The sequence below is a fragment of the Pyrus communis genome, chromosome 5, assembly GCF_963583255.1.
Source record: "Pyrus communis chromosome 5, drPyrComm1.1, whole genome shotgun sequence".
NCBI lineage: Eukaryota > Viridiplantae > Streptophyta > Magnoliopsida > Rosales > Rosaceae > Pyrus > Pyrus communis.
The window spans coordinates 29,073,383-29,095,733 of record NC_084807.1 but is presented as its reverse complement, the minus strand read 5'-3'; the positions used below and the strand labels follow the sequence as shown (position 1 = coordinate 29,095,733).

The 22,351-nt window shown below is 37.4% G+C and overlaps 3 protein-coding genes across 5 annotated transcripts; all 3 read right to left on the bottom strand.

Annotated features, from left to right (window-relative positions):
• Positions 1-834: 834 nt before the first annotated feature.
• LOC137734741 (growth-regulating factor 7-like) lies at positions 835-3,751 on the bottom strand. The gene is made up of 4 exons (XM_068474015.1): positions 3,124-3,751; positions 2,860-3,030; positions 2,206-2,626; positions 835-1,861 (listed from the first exon to the last, which is right to left on the bottom strand). Exons 1-4 carry the CDS (start codon positions 3,335-3,337, stop codon positions 1,084-1,086), a joined length of 1,584 nt encoding a protein of 527 aa, XP_068330116.1. The 5' UTR covers positions 3,338-3,751; the 3' UTR covers positions 835-1,083.
• Positions 3,752-10,111: 6,360 nt separating this feature from the next.
• LOC137734907 (uncharacterized) lies at positions 10,112-11,996 on the bottom strand. The gene is made up of 2 exons (XM_068474226.1): positions 11,771-11,996; positions 10,112-10,460 (listed from the first exon to the last, which is right to left on the bottom strand). The coding sequence occupies exons 1-2, from the start codon at positions 11,891-11,893 to the stop codon at positions 10,365-10,367; spliced, it is 219 nt and encodes a 72-aa protein (XP_068330327.1). The 5' UTR covers positions 11,894-11,996; the 3' UTR covers positions 10,112-10,364.
• An 814-nt stretch (positions 11,997-12,810) lies between these two features.
• On the bottom strand, positions 12,811-19,135 carry LOC137734939 (uncharacterized). 3 transcript variants are annotated; one of them, XM_068474272.1, is made up of 16 exons: positions 18,745-19,135; positions 17,960-18,010; positions 17,646-17,882; positions 17,246-17,344; positions 17,097-17,152; positions 16,779-16,890; positions 16,329-16,499; positions 15,827-16,084; positions 15,456-15,668; positions 15,174-15,371; positions 14,952-15,080; positions 14,528-14,833; positions 14,300-14,398; positions 13,759-14,222; positions 13,612-13,644; positions 12,811-13,205 (listed from the first exon to the last, which is right to left on the bottom strand). In XM_068474272.1, coding segments are annotated over exons 1-16 (2,541 nt in total). In that variant the 5' UTR covers positions 18,859-19,135; the 3' UTR covers positions 12,811-13,204. The 3 variants fall into 3 exon arrangements, with proteins under 3 accessions (XP_068330373.1, XP_068330374.1, XP_068330375.1); XM_068474273.1 differs by having other exon boundaries at positions 16,779-16,887; XM_068474274.1 differs by having other exon boundaries at positions 17,646-17,876; positions 18,745-19,134.
• Between the last annotated feature and the right edge of the window lie 3,216 nt (positions 19,136-22,351).

Below are 22,351 nucleotides of genomic sequence, written 5' to 3'. Positions count from 1 at the left end.
ATGGTCTTAAATGACTCTCCATATGTGCTTATATAGCCTTGAGCTACTCTCCATATTGATATTGTATCATCATCCGCACTACGTGCGCGAGCTTTTCCAAGAACAGACCCGTAAAGACGACCCCTACATCCGAAACAAACAAATCATGCAACGACAATGCGCACATGGAAACACTTGGCACCTCCTTGCAGCCAAATCGTAACTTGAAACTTCACTTTTTGCAGTTTATCAGATATTTTGTGTATGTGGTTAGACAACTTCACTTTTTGCAGTTTATCAGATATTTTGTGTATGTGGTTAGACGGCCACCAGCAGTTGCGGAGAATTGACTCCTTATTCGAACGAAGAAGGAGCCAAGCAGTGGTCATGCGCAGATCATTTAATGTGGTGGATTAAATTACGAATTATACTTTAGCTATTCCAATAATGAGTCGAGTTCTACATAAAATTATTTGTGTCAATTTACTTAATTTCGTGTTTATGATAAGAATCGTTAATATTATAAATCACTATATAAATATTACCGTAGCAAAAAATTAATTAAAATAAGTGTTATAAAACAGATGAAAGAAATTAGTAAATGTATTGCGAACCTTTTATATGTTTGCTATAATAGATTAATTAAACGACATTAGTTTTAATTAATTTTTTTGCATAAATGATCTTTACATAGTAATTTATACTACGAACAGTTCTAATTATAAACACAAAACTCTGTCATTCGAACATAAAGAGTTTTAAAAAGAATGAATATGTCATAGCGCTCGTCAAAGAGTGAGGAATCATGTACTAAAACGAAAGTACATATCAAATTCATGGCAAGCTCATCAATAGTAGAAGAATGTCACAGAAACAAGTCAAAAGTAGATATTATTCCCAACAAAGATCTTGACGGACCTGAGAGAAATTTCAGTAGAGTTGTCTTGAGACTAATAAGCTAGTACAGGCAACAAAACTATAGAAAACAACAAAAAGGTTTAGAATAATAAGAGAACAACTTTCTCCCAAAACAAATCCACTTGGAGAATCACAACAAAACTAATCCAAACACAACTACTAGACTAATTTGAAAAGGAAAATGGATTATGCTTTGCTCTGATTTAACAAGAGAGAGACAATCTCTGGCTTGGCCCTTGAACTTGCAAGTGTTGGGCTGCTATTACCACTGCTATCAGACGGTGAAACAAACTTTTTCTGAAGAACTCCCGACGGCGATGACACTGCCAAAGGACTGCCCAATTCTCCATTAGTAGTAGTACCGGTTGTGACCGGAGACGAAGGATTTGAGGCTGCGCTAGTGGTCGGTTTAAGGACCTCAGCCAATGGGCCGCCCGGTGCTGAAGCAACCCATGAAGCAGGCCACGTCGAACCCCTCGGCATCATCCCATTTCCACTGGTTCCTAAGCTCATCTGAGTCTGACCCATTTCCTCATTGATGGAGTTGTACCCGCCCATCGATAGGGTAAGCGAAGAAGGGGAGAGCTGCCCGCTCGACGGAGCTGAGCTGTTGTCATTGTTGTTAACAGAGTTGGCTGCCATTGTTTCTTCATCCGTCACTGTTTTCGACCATGCATCAATGAAATATCTAGGGGTTTCTTCAAGCAGGGGACTTTCTAAAGGGGCCACATCCGGATTGAGAAACAAATTGCACTCGCCGCCGTCTTGCTGATCCTCTCCGGCGCTGAAATTCGTAAACGAATTCAGATTCAAGAAAGACTCCTCTTCGGAACGATTGCTGAAAACAGAGGAATTCGGGTCGAAAAACGGGATCTTGGTGCTCAGCTCTGTTTTGCTATGCATCAGTTGGTGCCATTGTGCATCAGAAACAGGTTCTCCCTTCATTATCAGCCAGTCCAAGTTCCTGCAGTAGCACAAAACATTATCAAACAAAAATCATACAAACACGATTCTAATCGAAAAATTTAGTACAAAACACAAATGCTTGGTTCTTGGCTTTGAAAAGATTGACATTTCTACTATTTCATTACACCAAACACTCAAAAAAGACCAAAGGTGGACTATGTTCCTCGTGAATGAAACTTATCCGGTCCAATCGCCACATAAAAGATAAGTTTACTTCATGAATAATCTTGTCTAGTCCCTAATAGCGAAAAATCGCAAGTGAGTTATCCAATCCAACCTAAGCACCAAACGAGCCCAAAAACTAATCAGATTCGAGAAACAAATCGGAAACCCATCACCGACCTGGGTTCTCTGTTTGCTGAAGCAGAGTTCATAGATTCGAAAGATGCAAACTTTGCACCATCCCTCTCCGGAAACACTGGAGACGGATGGTATGGACGAAGATTAGATCCCATAAACTGAGATGAGCAGACATTTTTGTTGATTCCATTTGCAGGGTTCGAAATCGACACGGTTTCCGGAGATACTGTCGGAAGAGGAGGAGCAAGATTGATGTCGTGGCGAACCCTCTTGCTTGCGGCGGTGGCATGAACTTCCACATGCTTTCTTGAACGGGGTCGGCCTCTGTGCATGTGACGCTCGCAGTACTTCTGGTCCGGCGCCACGTCTCTCGAGCACCGCCATTTTTTCCCGTCTGTTCTCTTGCACCGCCCCGGCTCCGGATCCGTGCTGTTCGACAGCCGGAGATTGAACCTACCTCCCACTGTTCGCCAACCAAAACAGAGCACCATTAAAAAAGATCGAAACTTCAGTGGAAAACGAGATTCAAGAAGCAAAACCCACATCAGGAAAATCGATTCGAAGAACAAATTGAGAAAAAATGAAGTGATTTCCGCACACCGCTTTTTTCCCCACACAACCTGAGGAGTGCAGAAAGAGAAAACGGATGTGCGGAAATCATTTCTCGACGGCGAAAACAGAAGGAAAGGGGATTACAGGGAGATTGGGAAGCAGCTGTTGTTCCAGGGGGAGTTGTAGTGAGGGGGAAGAGGAGATCACGGGGAACAGGGAGAGAAGCCACCATGTATTTGTATATCATAGCTTGTCTCTCAAGCTCCTTCCACTGTGCATTTGTGAAAGGAAATCCAAACGACGTCGTCATCCCTCCTGCAAATCAGCAAGCTTTTACACTCTTTCCATAAATAAAGACTCGATCTTTCACACTGCGTTTTGACTCGAAAGGAAAAGGGAATTACAAACCTGCAGAACGAGTGTTTGTTCGAATGTCAAAAGGCTGCAAGTTTCTTAAAACTGCACCACCGCCACTCGAAGAACCAGTACCAGTACCAGCAGCAACGATATCGTCGTATGTAGGAGGAGGCCTGTTACATGTGGGGCCACCAGCATCAGGAACAGGTGTAGTGTCTGATGATGGAAATGGACGGCGGTGATTATCATGATGGACCATCATCATCTTCTTCTTCCTTGTGTGAGACGCCAAAACACAAAACCCAAAATCTTTCTTCTTTCTTTCTTTCTTCACAAGTTCACAACGACTTTTCCTTATTTGGCAAACTTCCCTTCCATCTATCAATCTGCCGACCCAACTTTTTTATTTCTGCTTCTTCTCTCTGCTGCAGCAAGAAAGCTTTATGCTTGATGCTTATTTATCTTCTCTCTCTCTCCTCACTTTCTCTCTCCTCTTATTACTAACTTTGTTGTTTAGAGTTGGGTGTGCAGTGCATGGGATTTAAGAATATAGTTTAGTGGGTTGCCGCCATTCTCGGCCTCTGCTTTGCTTCCATGCTTCCAACATTCGCACACCATACTCGCTAGTTGCTACTAGACAAGAAAACCCTCTCTCTCTACACACAAGAAAACTTCTCTCTCTCTCATCATTATTGTGGCATCTATCGTTTTCTGCATGTAAAGCTACATCTCGTACAAATCCTGCACCTGTTTTTTCTTTTCTTTTTTCCTGTTAGTCTTATTGGGAAGTGGCCACCTCTATCAATTAAGGGCAGCCCCTACTCTCCATCGGAGGGGCGGATAACGAACCCTACTTGATATTCTTCCCCAACCTTTTACTTTCGTACATGAATTACATTGTATTATTGATCTGCAACGCGAGCATTGCATTTTTTGCATGTACGTGTAACTTTTCGTTCTTTAGTAATGTCATTCATAATTATAGAGATATAAACATAAATCGGAACAATGTTTTAACCTTCCAAAAAATCTCACAATATAGAACTCTAAGAAGAGACTAGCCCACTTAAATCAGATATGATTAGAAACAACATCTCTTATCTCAATGACATCAAATGAATATTAAAGGAATGAAATTGGTTTTTCCGTCGTAAAATTGTTTGAGGCTTACGCTTTAATATACTTTATCTGCTGAATTACAGATAAACATTTAATTAGGAAAATTCATCTTCGGTAATGCAGTGCTATATTTTAGTCTTTTATGTTTTAATAAGTTTTATATATTAAAAGACAGTATAATAAATAATCGTACATTTAACTATTCATTAATTTAATTAATAAAATCCCACCATGGAAAGTAATAATTAACATGGTTGACTCACCAACCCTTCAGACATCCAAAATCTCTGTCTCCAAATGAATTATTAATTGTTCTTCTGTATTTGCCAAAATTAATAACCAAAAAGAAAAATAAGAAAGCAAAATTTACAATAAAACGGAACAGATGGCATGATAACGGCGTCACATTTGTTTGACGTGATGAGCACCCTTAGGCCTTTAGTTGCATCGGGAACTGCAATTGGCCCAGTGGGCCGAAGACGTAATGCGCTAACTAAATGTGTCAAGGAGACACCCCCACTCGCTTTCTTTAAGTGCGTGCGTGAAGTTGAAAAGTAAATACTAAATACAACGGTAAAAGCATACCCAATAAGAGGCTCTATATAGTGCTGGAAAAGTAATGGATATAACTCATTTTAGAGATCCGATGAATCTTTGGGGCTTTATAAAATAATATTTCTTAATGAGGGGCTATATATATTTATTTATGTAGTAATTTAATTAAGTGATGAGTTTTTTTTTTTTTTTTTTTTTTTTATGAACCCTTCAATCTAAAAAGTTCAAATTGTGACAAAGTTAAATTTCATCACTTATGAATCGTTCGTTGGATTCCCTTAAGTTGATTTTTTGACGTGTTATCTTAATTTTTTTTTTTTTAATGAACCCTTCAATCTAAAAAGTTCAAATTGTGACAAAGTTAAATTTCATAATTTATGAATATTTCGTTGGATTAGATTCCCTTATATCAATCTCATTCATCGAAAGAAACAAACCACTACTTCACCCTCTGAAGCAATTTGATTTTCATGTATAACACAACAATTTACCTAGCACCAATTGTTAAATTGGTATCATACAATTTTGAAAAAAAATTATTTGAAAATTTCACTCATCAATGGCCCATGAAGGTTAAATCAATTTGAAATTTTAATTCTTATGGAATTTAAAACAATCATTAATTAGCCAAATTGCAGGCAAAATAAGTAAGAAACAAGAATTAAAAAAGTAATAAAAGGAAAGTATAAGTGTATTTGTATGTGGAGGGAGAATGATAGAATTTTGCTCACGTGAGTTTCTACATTTTTTGTGGGACCCATTGTTTTTCAGAGCTAGATGTAACCCGATTTTATGCTACCTAAGAAAGAAAGTTGCTAGTCCTAATGGTGGATCCAACGCCATTTTCCGGCTCATTGGGAATGAAAATTCTCACTAAGGCTGGAAATGTGATAGCCTCATGAAGGATAAAGCCCTCGTTGAGGATGCTCTAATTAACAATGTGCACTTGAAGCTGTTTACCTAAAATGGATATGATCCATAGTTATGGTTTTATTCTGGTTGAAAAGTACATTCTAATATATATACAATCCAATCTTTTTTATGTAAGCCATTCTTTTAAATAACGGCCGACTCATTTTTAAGTTTTTGTTTTGGAGTCTCTAACTTACACACCCTTTGATTGAATCATAAGGACTTGCCTAAATTTTGTCTATTTCCTGGTAGTATACGTAGAAAAACTACATGGAATTATTTACGAAGCAAAAAGGAGAACAATAATTGTGTTATGGAAGAGAGTGTTATTTACACAAGTATGTTCCTTTCTACAAATTTCTGTTAATTTTTATTTGTTGATCTTCTTCAATTTATTTAATTTAACGATCGAGAATTAAAAAATGTGTAAAAAGTTAAGATAAATACATGAATGCCACTACTCTTTTATTATCTAAACGAATCAGAAAGATACGTGCTATCGGTAAGTTTTTTAATAATTAAACCATCGTGAAGAAAGGTTTTTGGTCAAATTTCATTGGTCGATCGAATCAAGCGCTCACGCGGGGCCGTGTGGAAGGGATGCTGGAAAGTATGCACGAAAGGGACTAGACAAGAGGTGGTGAATGACAAAAGGATTGAATTCTGGGCCACTACTGATCTTCATCTGATTTCTTTTTATTTTATTTTGTTTTAAAGAAAGAGACAGCTGGTGCGACAGTCTACTCTTTCACGGCTCAGAAGACATAGAGATGTTTTAGCATTCTTTCGGTCATTCTTGTGTGATTAACTAATTTTAGAAATCAAATTCATAATATGTTGTGTAAAATACAAGTTTAAAATTCGTTCCTAACTATTTTACCTGATTTGTATTGGGTTAGAAACTGGTACTTCTTCTATAAGCATTTAAAAGCAACAAGTTTTTCGCTTAGAACCGCCTCAAAAGAGAGGGACGATTTGATAAGAGCATGTTCACTCGTTGATGGAAGACAACGACAAAAGCGACAATGCTTCTTTACAGTTCAAAAAATCTTTTTCCAGCAATCCAATAAAGTAAGGAATAGTGGTGACCTAACTACTGGCCACCCAAAAGTCTGTGCATATCTATTCGAGACAGACTAATGTCAATCTTAAGTTAAATTACGTGAAAGTTTTTACGTTCGATTCACGTGGCTGACAGCTTTCGACTTTGATGTCTAATTAGCAAGATAACAACTTTTCTAATAAGGGTTGGATGGGTTGAGTTCGAATGGAATGGAGGATGGTGAGGTGGCAGCTTGGGGTGTGGGACAGACAGCTGGAGGGGTTAATAATGGGTTGTCCCCATCACCTCCCCAATCCATCACCAGTTGCATGGCTCTTTCCTCTTTGTCACCACCCGCCCATTTCGAATCCTCTCACTTTCTTCGCTCACCAAAGAACACACGAGTAGATAAATTAAGGATTTGATTTTGGTAAATTTGTAGAAGTGAGATTTTGTTCACAAAAACTTCTATTTTCTGGCTCATCAATTTAGTATTGAATTAGTTTTTCTGATGGGGTATCTTTAATTCTTTCATCTCATGAACCTATTCGTTCTATATCTAAAAATGAAATGATCTCCCTCTTAACTCCTTCAAGTTATGGATGTGATTCCAAGAGCTGAACGAGAATTAACTAAACAGAAGAGTCAAGACCGGACTTCCTAATAAAATGTTTAACTGATACATGTAGAAAAGAGGTTTTGTTGTGAATCTACTTTTTTAAGAATTTAATAATTTGATTTGATTTTGAGTTAAAATTTCAAAATTTGAGACACAAGTTCATAATAATAAAATCAACTAACCTGACGAAAATTATATATTTATATTGAGTTGACATTTAATAATATCATTATAATAACGTAGTGTTTAATTGTAATGGTATACATCTTGTCTGTTTACACTCACAAGTAATTTAAGAGGATACCAACATAGTCGGTGATCAATTGCGAAACTGGTCCCATAACAAATCTTCATCCTTTCCCTCCCACCTTGAAAAGTAAATCTGAAAAGAAAGAAATATGAATGTGATGGAACTTACCAAATCCAATCCACTTTATTTCTCCCACTCACAAATACAATCCACATTTTGTAACAAAAATTTGTGTAGGTGGCTTCCCGACAACGTACTCATATTATACCTCAAACGTAAATTTAAAATCTGTCATATTTTAGTTTCACTTAACTTCATACGATCCTTAATTAGTGAGCAAACTATCGTAGTCGTGCAACCCTAAGAAATACTATCTCACATAATCCACATGCATAAAAAGTTAGAGAAATGGTTGAGCACTGAACCTAGTCGGTATATGGATATAGGAAGTCCATGTGCGATGGGTGCAATTTTCGAACGCATATATGAACTATGATATGAGAGAGAGAGAGAGAGAGAGAGAGAGAGAGAGAGAGAGAGAGAGAGAGAGAGAGAGAGAGAGAGAGAGATTGCTTGGAACTTGGTAGAGTATGTTTCCGACAAAGGAAGAATATAGTATAACATCGGCATGGACCGCTTGTCCTCCCTCCATCTCCCCTTTTACTTCCATGCTTTCCTTCAAAGTTCAAATTCAATCGATCAATAATAATGTATCAATGTTCAATGTTCGGTTTTTTTTTTTTTTTTTTTTTTTTTTCCGAAAAAGAAAATTAGACGGTGGTTTTAGCTTCTTCTGGTCAGTCTAATGTTACATAGGTTGAAAAGATTTACAGAGCCATTTCAACCTTTCTTATTCTTGTGATTTTCCAGAGTCAGAAATCAAACTCTTGACGAACATGTAGAATGAGTCTAAAATTCATACCTAAACCCGTAATGATTGTTGAGTTTGACGAGAAATGCTAGTAACATTTTCTTTTCTTTTTCCTTCTCAATTTATATAGTGTACGAAGATTCAAAATGTTTATCTTCCGTGTTATTCTTTAAGGATTATTTCTGAAAAAAAAACAACAAAATCCAATAACGATATGAAAAAGCGTGCCATGGAACGCTATCGGAAGCTACCACCGCCAAGGAAACACAAACACACCAACTCTCTTTTTTTCTTAATTTACACTTTTTATTATATTCCTATTTTCTTGTGGCCAGATCAAGTGTTATCATTTTTTATGATTATGTTCTGCGCGCACATACAAATTTTGATCCTCTGAGCCCTCAGGAAGCAGAGGAGCAGCATCGTCCGGTGGTAGTGGTTAGGGAATGAGGGAATAGGGATGGGCTTTCACACCTCAAGGGAAGGAGCACACAGATACTGACCGAACTAATTCCCCCAGAGAAATGCTAAGGTAACTTTCTTAAATTGGGACTCTTTATATACGCTTTGATATCTCACAGTTTAATTTTAATTCTCGTAGCAGCATTATAACACATTATGGAAAAGCATGATGTGATAGAAAATTCATGAAAAATCTCACTTTTAAAAAAGTCTCTTTATCATGAAAATAGATCCTCTCCGGATCCCTTCCACCTAATCGTCTTCATCAAACAATCTGGACCCTTGAAATTTGATCAAACGGCTACAAACACGGACCCACTTTAAAAGTTATAATAACTTTAACCGTTGGATCAAATTTTAAGGACCCGGATTAATTGATAAAGACGAACAGATGAAAGGAATCCCTGGAGAATCCCTTTCCCCTAATCATTCCTCTTCTCCCACCTTGGCTACGGAAGGAGTTGGGAAAGGACCATTCAACGTTTTTTCAGTTTTCTGTCGGGTTTTCACCTTTTACGTGTCAGGGATATTATGGGTAATCGAAATTAGATCTAACCGACCATAAGAACAAGAAAAATGAAACCGACGGATAAACGAACACGGAACAACAACCAAGCTTATCTCATTAAATTTGGCAGCTGTATAAAGCTTCAAACATTACTGCATTGATTATGCGTCAAATCTTTCGTTAGTTTCAAGTACTCCATATATTTTTAAAATTTTTTTTTTAATTCTTCCTAGGTCTTATATGACAAGTGACAACTATCATATTATTTTTTTCTAAACTTCCAAAATCCTCTCCGTATAGTTTTTCCACGTTTCCGGGGCTTCCACATTCCGGGCTTTTGAAGTTGAGATGTCCAAATATAAAATGGGCTTTCCTCCTTCTATTCCAAATGGGCCCATTAATTTTGTAGGAGCCCATTCGCTGGTTGGTTGACTTTTTGTATCCATTTCAAAAGCTCTTTTGTTGGGTTTATTGGATTTTACAATTTTGGAAAGACCTTGATTGAATTTCATATCCGCATAATTGTTGCAAGGTGATTGCAAAAGAAAGATGAACTGGAAATACAGAAAAAGGAGAAAAAAGGGGAGAAGGAAGAAGTGACAGAGCAAGAGAATGCCGCCGGAGGGAAGGGAAATTTTGTGCAATTGACTCCATTCTCAGGGAAACTTTCACCGTGAAACACGGCATACACAAAATACTCGATGAAACAGAGTATATCCGAAAGTAAAACAACCTCTCGTCAGTGCATAGTATCTCTCAGAGTTACTAACAGTTTTCATCTGATAAAAATACAACATACTCGTGTTCTAGTAAATGACGAATGATTAGGCATGCCTGTGATTATTATTCTTTGAAAGGGGGGAGAAACAACATAGAAACCACCCGCATAAGTCGAAGAAACAAAAAAGATCATTTCAGTAATGGGATTAAGTTGCAGTAGCATTCTCAAGGCATCTACTCGGATGCTTCTACTGGTTGTGGAGCTTCGGTTGGCTTTAAGCTTTCAAGAGCTGAAATTCTTCTATCCAATGATTCATGGAGGCCTTTCACCTAGAGAAACAAGAAATAAAAGGAAGTCACAATTCATCTATCCTTCTTTTGTTGTCGCTTTAAGTGCCTAGAAATACTATATACACAAAATGGTTGTAAAACTGCACGAACCCAAAAGGCCGGTAACAGTGGAGATCCCATCATGTCAACAGATGAACATACATTTGAAGTTTGAACAATCAAGTATACGAAAAAACAAAATAGCTTATAGCAGGGGGCCAAAACCAGAGTTTATTAGGTTCCATCAGAATTTCTTCTACGACTGACATAATTTGAGTCTGAGAAGCGGGATATGAACTTATAGTTTACATGTGTGCAAGTTTTCCCGTGAGTGAGGATCTGTGCATGTGTAAACAGTTTAAAAGCACAGATAATGTCATGCTTTGATGACCATTCCAGCAGCATTACGTTATGAGCAAAATTTCTTTTACCTTGTAAACATAACGAACTGTTTAAATCAAGGTTTCTTTTCTTGTTCTAAATAGTAAAAGAAATCACGATTTCACACCAGGAAGGATAAATCATACACGATTCATATTGGAGATGCATTCGCACAGCCTATAAGAATATATACATAACCATAATCGGTTGAAAAGAACGAATGGGGTACCTCGCTAAAATCAACATAAATGAATTGAAGTAGAAAATCAATAGATAATTGATTTCTATAATGAGAAACCAACAAAGCTCACAACTAACTGGTAGAAGACAAGGATCCTAAACACGATACAAAGAAGGAGAACATTCGAGCTCAAATTACCCAAAAAATAATTGGGAAAAGAAATAAACTACTCAAATTACCATTAGTGACCATTTTCTGTGTAACATGAGTGATTGATCTTCATTGTTCTCAAATTTTCCACTGTCAAAGTACACTACATAAACTACTCAAACCGACGATCGAAACCACGATTTCAATGTCACCAATGCCCTAAAGAATTTGAAGCCCCTCACTCCTCCTAAACAAAACTATGACATACTCAGCAGCAATTCATGACACTGACCAGAGCAATTATGTTCTAATTCAAAATAATATTTGAATAAAATGCTCATAAACCACTTTCTTCAAGTTGGTTTTTAACTGTTGTATCAAATTTTCAGCTGAAAGGAGGAGAATTTTCCCTAAATATTATAGAAAACAACAAATTGTGTCCAAACCCATTTTACAAATCAACTTAAAGATTCAATCTTCCGTCATCACGCGGAGATCGGAAGGTTCCCAAATCAGCAAATTGAATAAAACATATAGAAAACAGAAGAAGAAAAGATAGAACCCTAAGAATTGCAGAAAGGAAAAAAGGAAAACGGACCTGTTGAGAAATGGCGTGGTGGGCGACCTTGTAATCATTGTGGAGGATGTAGAGCCCCAGAAACGACGCCACCGCAGCTCCGCCGAAAAACGACGCCAATCTCACTCTCAGAACGTAACCCATCTTTCTTCTTCTCCCCCTCCTTTCCTTCTTTCTTTCGCTTTGATTTCTGATCGACACTTCTACGCACCCTCGATTAACGCCGTTCCAATCTCCCCGGGCTTTTTAGATACACCCGCTTCCCATCCGGCTAATAGGGTAAAACGAACCGTTTAGAAATTCCTGCTGACTTTCCAAAATTTTAATGTTTTATTTTAAAGAAAACTAATAAAAATGATTTAAAAACTTTAAGTTTTAACGATAAAGACAAAATAAAGGGTAAAGTAAATAATATCAGAATTGACTTTTTAATATAAAAATATAATTTTTTGTTAAAGCAAACAGTACCTGAAACTTTTAGTTAAAGTTCTCTTATTTTAATTAGTGTGTGAAAAGAAGAATTTGATCTTGAGCGTGTACAAAATTACATTTGCAAAACATTATTGTTTTAATACTACAATCTAAATGGTATTCGTACTCAATTTATAGGGGCAAGATTTAAATTCACATCTCGTAAATACTGAGTTTGAAATAAATATTACCCACCTTAAGTGCAGGCACACTCGATTTATGGCAACTAACTTGTTCCAATGAATATAACGTTACTACTATTGTTTTGTCGACAAAACGATATTATAGGGGTGGTGCTATCTAGGCCCTTTTTTACCTTTCATAGCCCCTGTTAATTTATATCATTTAATCATCTTAATTCATTTGAGCTAACCGATAGAAATTGTGAGAAATACATGAAAGGTAAAAAACAGCGTGAATAGCACCACTATAATTTATCGGAACGAGAATTCAATCTGGAGTGCAAGAGGCCATAAACTGCATTATAGACCAACAAGGCACAAACGAAACCAAGCGGGCTGGGCTTCCATTACATAGAAACCGAGTCGGGTTGATCTCAGCCCAATCCAGTAAAATTCAGGAAAGAGAAATGAAATTAATGTAGTCAAATTAATAAAGCTTCATGGATCCATCATTTCATCCACCAACAAAAAGGGCAGATTTTCCATCCATCCAGATGCGCACAGAAGCAATTTTGTGCATGAATATCATCATCGCTGCAGAGACAGTTTTGAGTTCTTTGACTCTTTTCAGTATATCATAAAACAGTCACAACCTAAAGCTTTTGAAGAATCGAAAACCGAAAAAACGGGCAAACATTTCCAATCAGAGAATTCCTTGAAGTGAGCTGCAAATATTGATGGTGATTCAATCTTTGATGAAAATATATTCTCCCACATGTCCTGTTGCCGTTCCAAAATAAGTTTACGTCCATGCACCGGTCCACCATTCCGGTCATAAGGTGGTGCCTATTTCCTGCTCTCTCCTGCCACCACCAAATACGTTTAAGATGCATTGCTGTAGGGGTATTCATACAAAATATGTAAACAATAAAACTCACATTTGCATCATCAAATTTAATCAGTTGCGACGTTTTGGTACCGGGGTTTGAACTTTGAAATTGGATACCAACTAGACCAATGATATCATCCCGTAATTGATCAATGATATGCAAATAATAGCTCATACTATGCTATCCTATATCTGAACTCTAAACCCTTTATATGAGAAAAGACGGGAGCAGACTAATATTGATCCACCGAATAATTGACAGCTCAAAAACTTGACCACTGGTAGACGACCAGCTTAAACAAATGCAACATTACGTATTCAAAAAGATTATATCACAAAACACTACAGTGGTACTTTAACTATTGAGTAATCGTACTTACTATCTTCTGGAAGTAAATGTAGCAGTGGTCATCCTGTCAAAGTAACACATCAACCGAATAAGCATTACACATTAATAAAGCAGCAGTAACTACTTAATCCACCACAATATTAAACTGCGGTATGTTAGATGGTTTAAAGAGGTAAACCTGCCATGTTGTTTCCCAACAGTATTTGAGCTCAGCCGGCCATTAGGCAAGCCTGAGCTTTGGGTACTGCTCATGCTTGATCTATCCAGAACTGCTCCATTTCCACCATTCAAAAGTACAGACGACTGGCTTGGCCTAGTGTCAGGGCTGTTCAGTTCCCAAGAATCTTTAGATTTGCTCAAAATCTTTACATTTGAGAGACCTCCAGGAACACCAAAGCTTACACCATTTAATTGCTGATTCTGCTTTACAGACTGCAAGTGATTATCATTTGCATTTGAAGTCGATATCTTCCTTGAGCGGTGAGTCTGTGCCACTGGAGTAACAGCCACAGAAGGCAAAGATGAAGAGTAGGGAGATGATGCGGCTGCAGCAGCAGCAACTTTTGCAGCAGCAGCTGTAGCTGCTATCATCTCTTGCGCTCCCTCCTGAAGCTGAATATAGTCGCCCTCAATCACGAATAACTGAAATATAAAAATTAAGGTCCTGATGAGATAATATTCATCTATGAAAAAACACTTTAAATCATCATTAAACTCACTTCACGGTGACTAGCCACAAAGTCATCAAGCTTTCCATACTTGTTCTTGTAATCATGCCAGTGTAAGGGTGCAAGCATCTTTCCGAGCCTATTTGGTAGCTGTACCCAGACCAAAGAACATATAGTATGAACTAATCAGTTGCTGAGAAACAAGGCTTTAAATTAGTTGCTGAGAAAACAAAAATGTCACGCTCATTACGAAACCTAGTAACAAATAGGCAGGCTCACCGTCGAACTGATGCGAATTCTACCACCTGCCGGAATTGTGCGAACCATGCAAACCAACAATGACCTTTCATCAAGAAGTGCAACCTCCGAAGTCTTTCCCCCAGCCGCATTTGCATGCATAGTTGACACAAATGCTTCAGGCAAAACTGCACTAGTGGCATTGTTAATTGCAGGTTCCTTGTTATCGACTGAAGGAACTGAATTATCAGATTTTAACGAATTGTTATTAGAACTTGGCTGTCCTGCAGTTAAAACTTGTCCATCCAATCCATGATCAGTCGAGGTCTGAACATTTTGCTCTGGTGCCTGTCCAAAAGCAAAGTTAGTCTGAATTTCTTCCCTAGTTACTATTTGCACTATAACCAGACAGGCTGACCACAAAGCTCCAGCCTGAATAAGAAAATAACAAGAGAAGCTTATCTACCTTGGTTTCACTGTTCTGCTCAAGAGAATCTAATCTTAAAGCGTTGTGGAATTGGGAGGAAATTTGTTGCAAGCTCTGATCAGGTTGGGATGAGACCAAATAACCTCTACTATCAATTGACTCGAGAACCTGAACCAAAAAAATAACAGTGACTCCAGCAAAGATGCACAGACTTGCACACAAAATAAAATCACTACGTAATCATCAAATGCGAGGTAATACCTGTGCTTCCACGGTGGATGATGACAAGACAGAATCAGGTGGTGCCCCTTGGTTAATTTGGACATTTAAATAGTCTTGATGAAGAGATTGCCCATTAACAGATGATTCATAGTTATAATCTGGTCTTATTAAGTTTGGATCATTTTGTGAAGATGGAAGCTCCTTCTGTGTAGATATCTGCAATCTCTCAGATGGAGCCTTAAAAGAGAAAATGAAGAACATAAGTCTGTTATCGTTGTAGATTAAAATAATCTGGACAGAAAGATTTATTCATCTCAGCACCTGTTGGTTCTGCCACTGTTGGAGAGACGATATTGCAGGTATTGAGTGAAAATGCCCAACATGAGATTGAGGAACATGTGGTGGGACCGAATGAGGTACCCCTTGTTGATGCATAAGAAATGGATGAAGAGCAGTCACTTGTCCAGGGGGAAGATAGGAAGGCATACCAAGTAGAGATGATGGAGAAATTGGAACCCCAGCAACATGGTCGATCTAATAACGATCCAAAACTTAATGTCACGGAAATGATATAAATAATAACTAAATCAAATTCCTACTTACGAATTTCATTTCAAACAGAAGGTCTTTAGCCAAAAAGGCAATAATATGTCAAAGCTACCAACACGAAAACCACAAAAGGGTGCAGCTACCTGAGCTGATGTGTTTCCAGTTGAAGGAAATGAGGGAACATCATCTGAATTTCCATTTTGGAGGGGCCCTGTATTTCCATTTGATGTATTCGTATCTAGCTGGTTTCCATTGTTCTGACCAAATTGAGATGCATCCTTTGAATTTGATTGTGCCATGCATGATTCATCGGTGTAAGTCCCACTCCTTTCTCTTGCATCAGCCAGCTCAAGTTGAAGCTGTTGTACTGTATGCATATGACGTCTCTCCATCTCAGCAAACTGAAATCAGTGAGCCAAAAAGGAAAATAAAAAAAACGTGAACAAACTTTGAATGAAACAAAAACCATGTTTCACTATGTATAGCACTTGCATCACATAGTATTTGACATAATTTTTGAAAAAAATCGGCATATAGCCAAACATACAATTTGCAGATGCCCATGTCTGAACATGCCCGCAAGTTCAACTTTTAACAAAATAAAACGCCCAGGAAGTGTGAGAGAGATAGAACAAATAAACCAACCTGCCTTTGACAACCAAGCCAGAGTTGATTATATTGTTCTGTACGTTCCCGCAATTCAGCTTGGATTGTAGTTGACTGCAAGGCATCCATTTCCTGAACACGAGTGATCCAAGCTTGGGCCTCCCTCAACCGTTCATCTTTATAAAGAATGGCTTCTTGAGCAAGCCTATGCTGAAAATACAAACACTATCAGGCACTAGCCGCATTACATCTATAGAACTAAATTAGCATGCAACTTGCAGAAATATTTACCAAATTTGTTCCAATTTGAATGTCACTTACATTTCAGTCTGACCGTTCAAAACAAAAGCACCATAGACTTTGTTCATTCAGAGAATGAAAGTTAGTAGAAAAGAACCACCTATGGACCTATGCATATTCTAAATTTATGTACAATTTAAATGTGTGAAAACTTGAGAGTTGTACATCTATACATGCAAATCAACATACCTGTTCCCGGAGATCATTAAGCTGCCTCTCGTTTTCTTGAATATGCTCTTGCAGGTCATGTAATTGTTGTATGTGTTGGGTTCTTTCAGCTTCCGAATGGTCACGTTCCCTTCTGCAATGAACAGTAACTCATTCAAATTGTTTCATATGATTATAACCTCAACCCAGCATTGTTCACCAAAAAATGAAATACAAAACCTTTAAATAGCATGCAATAATAAAAGACAAGCTTGATTTACATCTAAACAAAAAGTACATGCATTATTGGACAAGAGAGTAGAAGTGCAGTGAACAGTTCTTAAACAAACAGACTAGTACCTGATACTTGCTAATTCTTTATTCTGTTCTCGAAGAAGGTCTTCTTTAGCCCAGGCCTGCCAGAACATTATGAAAACCAAAAGATTAAGAATTTTTATTCACCCAAAGTGCTCAATTAAAACATATAAAATACACAAGCATTCATTTACCGCTTCGTTATCTAGCCTGACAGCATGCAGCTCTCTATCTTTCTCATCCATTTTCCTTTCCAAATCATGTATGGTTTGCTCCCTTTCATGAAGTTGCTCCTGCACAGTGTAAACCCACAGTTCAGATTGACGCTGTTAGTAGATCATTTTCACGCATATATCTCAAGGAAAACATTTAACAATCAAATATGCCCTTTAAGATTGGCCGATAAATTTTTAGCTTAAGATTACACATATTCTCACCAAATGCGGAATGTGCAATGTGACACTGCAAAATCACAATAAGAATGCTAACATAACTTGGATATTTATTACGCCTCATGAGATTCTTGTAATTGCAATCTGAAAAACCCTATCGTAATACACATTATAAACTACATATCAAATCATCAATGAAAACCTGAAGCTTGGAAGCAGCATTGACATGTTCCTTTATTTGAGCATCAAAGTTATTTTGTATTTCAATTATCTCAGATCTTGCAATGATTTGAGCTTTAAGATCAATCTCCATATGTTGCAGTTCCTCTCTTTGCCTAGAAACATCTTCAACCCGCTGCTGCAAAAGGTCATGATCTAAAGTTCCATCTATTGTGATCGAACAGAAGTCCACATCAACTGGCTCTCTTCCTTGCTGCACCTTGTTCGATAACAAATCATATTCACTTTCGTTGAATCCTTCAGAATACAAGCTAATACTAATATCAACAGCCTTACCTCATATATTGTTCTCTCATCCGATTGGCCTAGCTTTGATCGTTCCAACTCCTGCATATTGAAATATACCCAATTCAAGAACAAGATAATGCCAAAACAGCAGATACAAATGCTACCCGAGTAGCACTAAATAGTTCAAACAAAACAAGAAGCAAAAATTTAAAATACCACATCTTAATCAGCTAACAGTAGAAGCTTTAGCCAATGCTAAAAATTAAGTTATCTTTTTCCATGAAGCTCTTCATTTCAAGCAAATGAACTCACGCAACTAAAAAATTTGTCAGATGCATTATTATTGGCAGTACACCGAACATTATATATCCAATACCCAATCATTCAAACAAAATACGAGTTGTGAAATTTCCTTCATTTTTACCCATCATAAGGCAGAAAGGGTGTGGGTTTTTTTTTCTTCAAAATGTGAGATATTGTTGCTTCATTCAAAATATAGGCACATTCACTAAACGATTCACCTTCAAGTATTTAGATTATAACAATCTTCTAATGGTAAAGTGTGAGAGCAGCAACCAAATTACCCACCGACCCACAGACATCAACCCCACAAATGAATTAACCAATTGCGTAATGGAAAAAGGGTTTTCGCATACTTAATCCCAAAAAAAAAATGGATAAAATAACATGCAATTGCAAACCCTAATCCTCATTTCACCTGAAGGGTTTTTCACAATCCAAACCCAAGGTTCCAAATTTCATTTATTTTCTCTTTTTGCATTAATTAGACACCCAATAGAACCCAATGCAAGTGGTTTTGAGCAGATTACTACCTCATCCCCGATGTTTCGGGCCGAATGATGGTCGGAGACGGCGCGCCACTCTTTGCGGGCTGGCGGAGGTGGCATCGGCATGGAACTACCGCGCGCAGCGGCCGCAGCCTCCATTGAATCAGAAGCTACGGTACTACTCCAACTCACTTACTCACTCTGCTCAGAAAAACCTAGGGTTCGCGAGGCTCAAAGAAAAGGGGGCAAATGTAAAACCAGGAATTGCAGGAATTTACGAGATGAGAGGACCGGCAACGGAGTTACTCCACCAGAGAGATTGCGAAGGGGAAGCACCTGGACGATTTGGAGTTTTTTGCGATTGGAGGGTTTTGGAGGGGTTGATGTGTAATTTAGAGAAGAGTTGACGAGAGAGAGAGAGAGAGACTTACGAGCGGGGAGGCTCCCGCCATTTATAGGGTAAATTTCAGTACCATTAAATGATTGTCGAGAGATTTTGCTGTGACAGGGAGATGAGATGTTATATGTTATTATACAAATTGTACGATATGTGTGTTAAAAAGTTAATAACTTAAAAAATAAAAATTTTCACCACTTACATAAAAACACATGACGTACCACCCGTGTTTCGATCACAATAAAAAAATTACCTTTTCTTCTTCGATTTATTATTTTATTTGAGATATTTATATGTAGGTTTCTATCCCCTATTTCAACTTTTATGCTTCTTGATTAGTATAGTGTTATTTCATCTTATACGATTCCGAAATACGTTGGCAGTCCAATTCAGACTTAATCACATTTCTCAGTTAATCTCATTCATTTTTCGTCGGAATTGATGGGTAATTTTGACTGAATATCGTATCTGGTTATGTATGTGCATGAATTTAGTTTTTATGAATACATGCACAGTAAAATCACAGCACTATAATTAGGCTAGGTATATTGTAACATACTCATCATATATATATACATCGGTTTTTCAGTGTTAATCTAACTAAATGAAAACAGCTACCACTAAACCAAAGACTAAGTGGTCTTATGAATGTTGTATTAGCACAATAATTGTTGCTAGAGCATGTGACCAACAATAAGTTGTTTTTCCCATAAACAAAAATAAGATTTATCTTTTTTCATTAAACACAATTACACAGAACTCGAACATTTGATCTAACATAACTCTAACTTATTTTTTCACATCCTCACCATTTGGCTTAATAATAAAAACTTAAGCAAGTTTACGTCTTTTATATTTTCCTAATTTACTATCCAAAATAAATTATTTAATATGATAATAGAATAACAAGACTGAGGGTATGGTTAAAAAACAACAAAAATAAAAAGAAGATTGAAATTCTTACTTGCAAATGACGCTTTATACAGTAGCAGAAAACAATAACGTTTGTAAACTTTAGTGCGGACTTAACCTCTATCGATTCCTCTCTTCTTTTTTTTTTACTAATTTCAGTCTTCCTTAACGACTAACTATTTAACCTACAAAAACTTTTAAAATCTAAGGGCATACAATTGGATTAGAAGTTTTCCGATCCTAGTCAAAAGCCCCAATGGCCGGTCTTTAAATCGTGGCAGGCAATGCTGGATGGAGTTTAAGTTGGCCCAAAATTAAACTGAGATGGGCTTTGGGCTGAAGGTAATAACATAAGAAATCCAAGCCCATTGAGTTGGTGACTCATCACCCTCCTCCCACTGCCCAACAACGTTGAACATTGTTATTCTGAATTCAATGAACACTTTCGAATGCCAGCAATCGAACTGAACTTCTCAAGTCCTTACCAATGAATGCAACATCTCCTCCCTCTGCTTTGTACTAAATAATTTGGTGGCCCGTTGGCATTGAAGGTCATGAGAGGAAAACATGTCATCTACTGCCACTTACTTTCTAACAGACATCAAGTATGGGATACCGAGTCGAGTGTAAACGTAAATGATGTTAATCGATTAAGGAACTAATCTCTTGCAACAAATCTAAGAGAAAACATGTCATCTACTATCAGCTGGTGGCCAACTCACGGCATATCACTTTTTTGGAGGTTGAAAAAACCCACTGAGGTATTTAAACCTCTCATAGTCCATCGTCGTTCATCGATACCAGGAATCGAACTCAAGGATGAACTGTATGAAATATGGACTTGGAATTTGCCCCAAACACTAGACCATCCCGTTGTGGCTAACAAAAGATTTTTAGCTAAAAGTCGATACTCCTACAACTTATATCATTGTTGAATTATTCTCTCCGATGATCTGTTTACTTACATGAACTGAGAATTATAATTATTTTGATCCTAAACATATCTTGCATTTACTAACGTATGAATATTTTTACAAGCACATATAAAAGAATTTACAAAGTATCTCTAAAATTTAACATAATACGTGACATATGTAAATATAAAGTAAACATATCATAAAATTAGTACATTAGAACGTCTACCTAGAGAGAAGTCAAAGTGGTGAGAATATTTCCAACTTTGTTTTGTAAAGGAAGATACTTCTTCCAACTTCCAACTACAAGTTGGGGACTTTGATTTGGTCACCTAATCCTTGATTGGTTGCTACCTTTCAAATCCAGTTCCCCCATTACATGGGAATGCGACTATATTGCGTGTAGCCGCCAGATCTCCGCTTGAAGCGCTAAAGTTGTAGGTTTTGATGGGCTAATCGTTGGATACAAGTCAACCGGAGGATTTTGTTTTTCGAATTAGTGCAATTCAATGTTGATTTGTTTGTACTGTATTTAGCGGATAATGTCTCGTTTAACGAGTGATGTAGCATTGCGTGTGTGCAGTAGTTTTGACATGACCTTGCGTGTTTACAATGGGTTTGATGTGACCTCGCTTGTTAACTATGGTTTAATGTAGCTTCGCCTGTGTGGTGGTGACATTAGTGTGCTTTGTGATGAGTCTGTTGCTTCTGCCGTCTTTGTGGCAGATTTGTACTAAGGTGTTTGTTCTAGTGCGCGTGCTTGTGGAAGCCAATTAGGGGATTATCATCATTTCTTGTTTGTACGAACTACCTCCCGACCAAATATTTGGTCGCTTGAGATTGTACCCATGTGGCAACCCTTATAACTGTTATTGTTGTAAAAAATAAGAAAACATGTATAGGCACCAAATAATACATTTACATAGCATATGCCGTTGAAGAATTTACAAGCGACTATAATGTTAAAATGATGGTATCTCAAATATATTATACGATATAATTTGAGCTACTCAAATTATAGCTTGTGAAAGACTTGAGGAGAGATCCTCTTATCCAATAAAGTTTTAATCTCAGTCGCGTCGTTGTCAAATAAACGTTTGCCATGTATTCAAGAAGTGCAATACTCATCCGGTTAATAATTATCTCAAACCTAAGAGACTGTCATTTTGGTATGTGAGATACGATATAAACACATCTAAGTTTCTCCCCCTCTTAAGTCTTATGAGTTTGTAATTGTCAACTAGAAGACCCACAATTACAAACGAAATGAAAAAACTTTGCAACACTTAACAAGATGGTTGTCCAGTAGTAAAAGACGAATTATGATGCTTCCTTAAAACAAAAAATCGGAGGTCTCAAGTTCGAAACCTGTTGCTGGTGTGGAAGCTAGACTTATGGGCCGATGGAGGCTAAAATGTCTCTGTAAGTT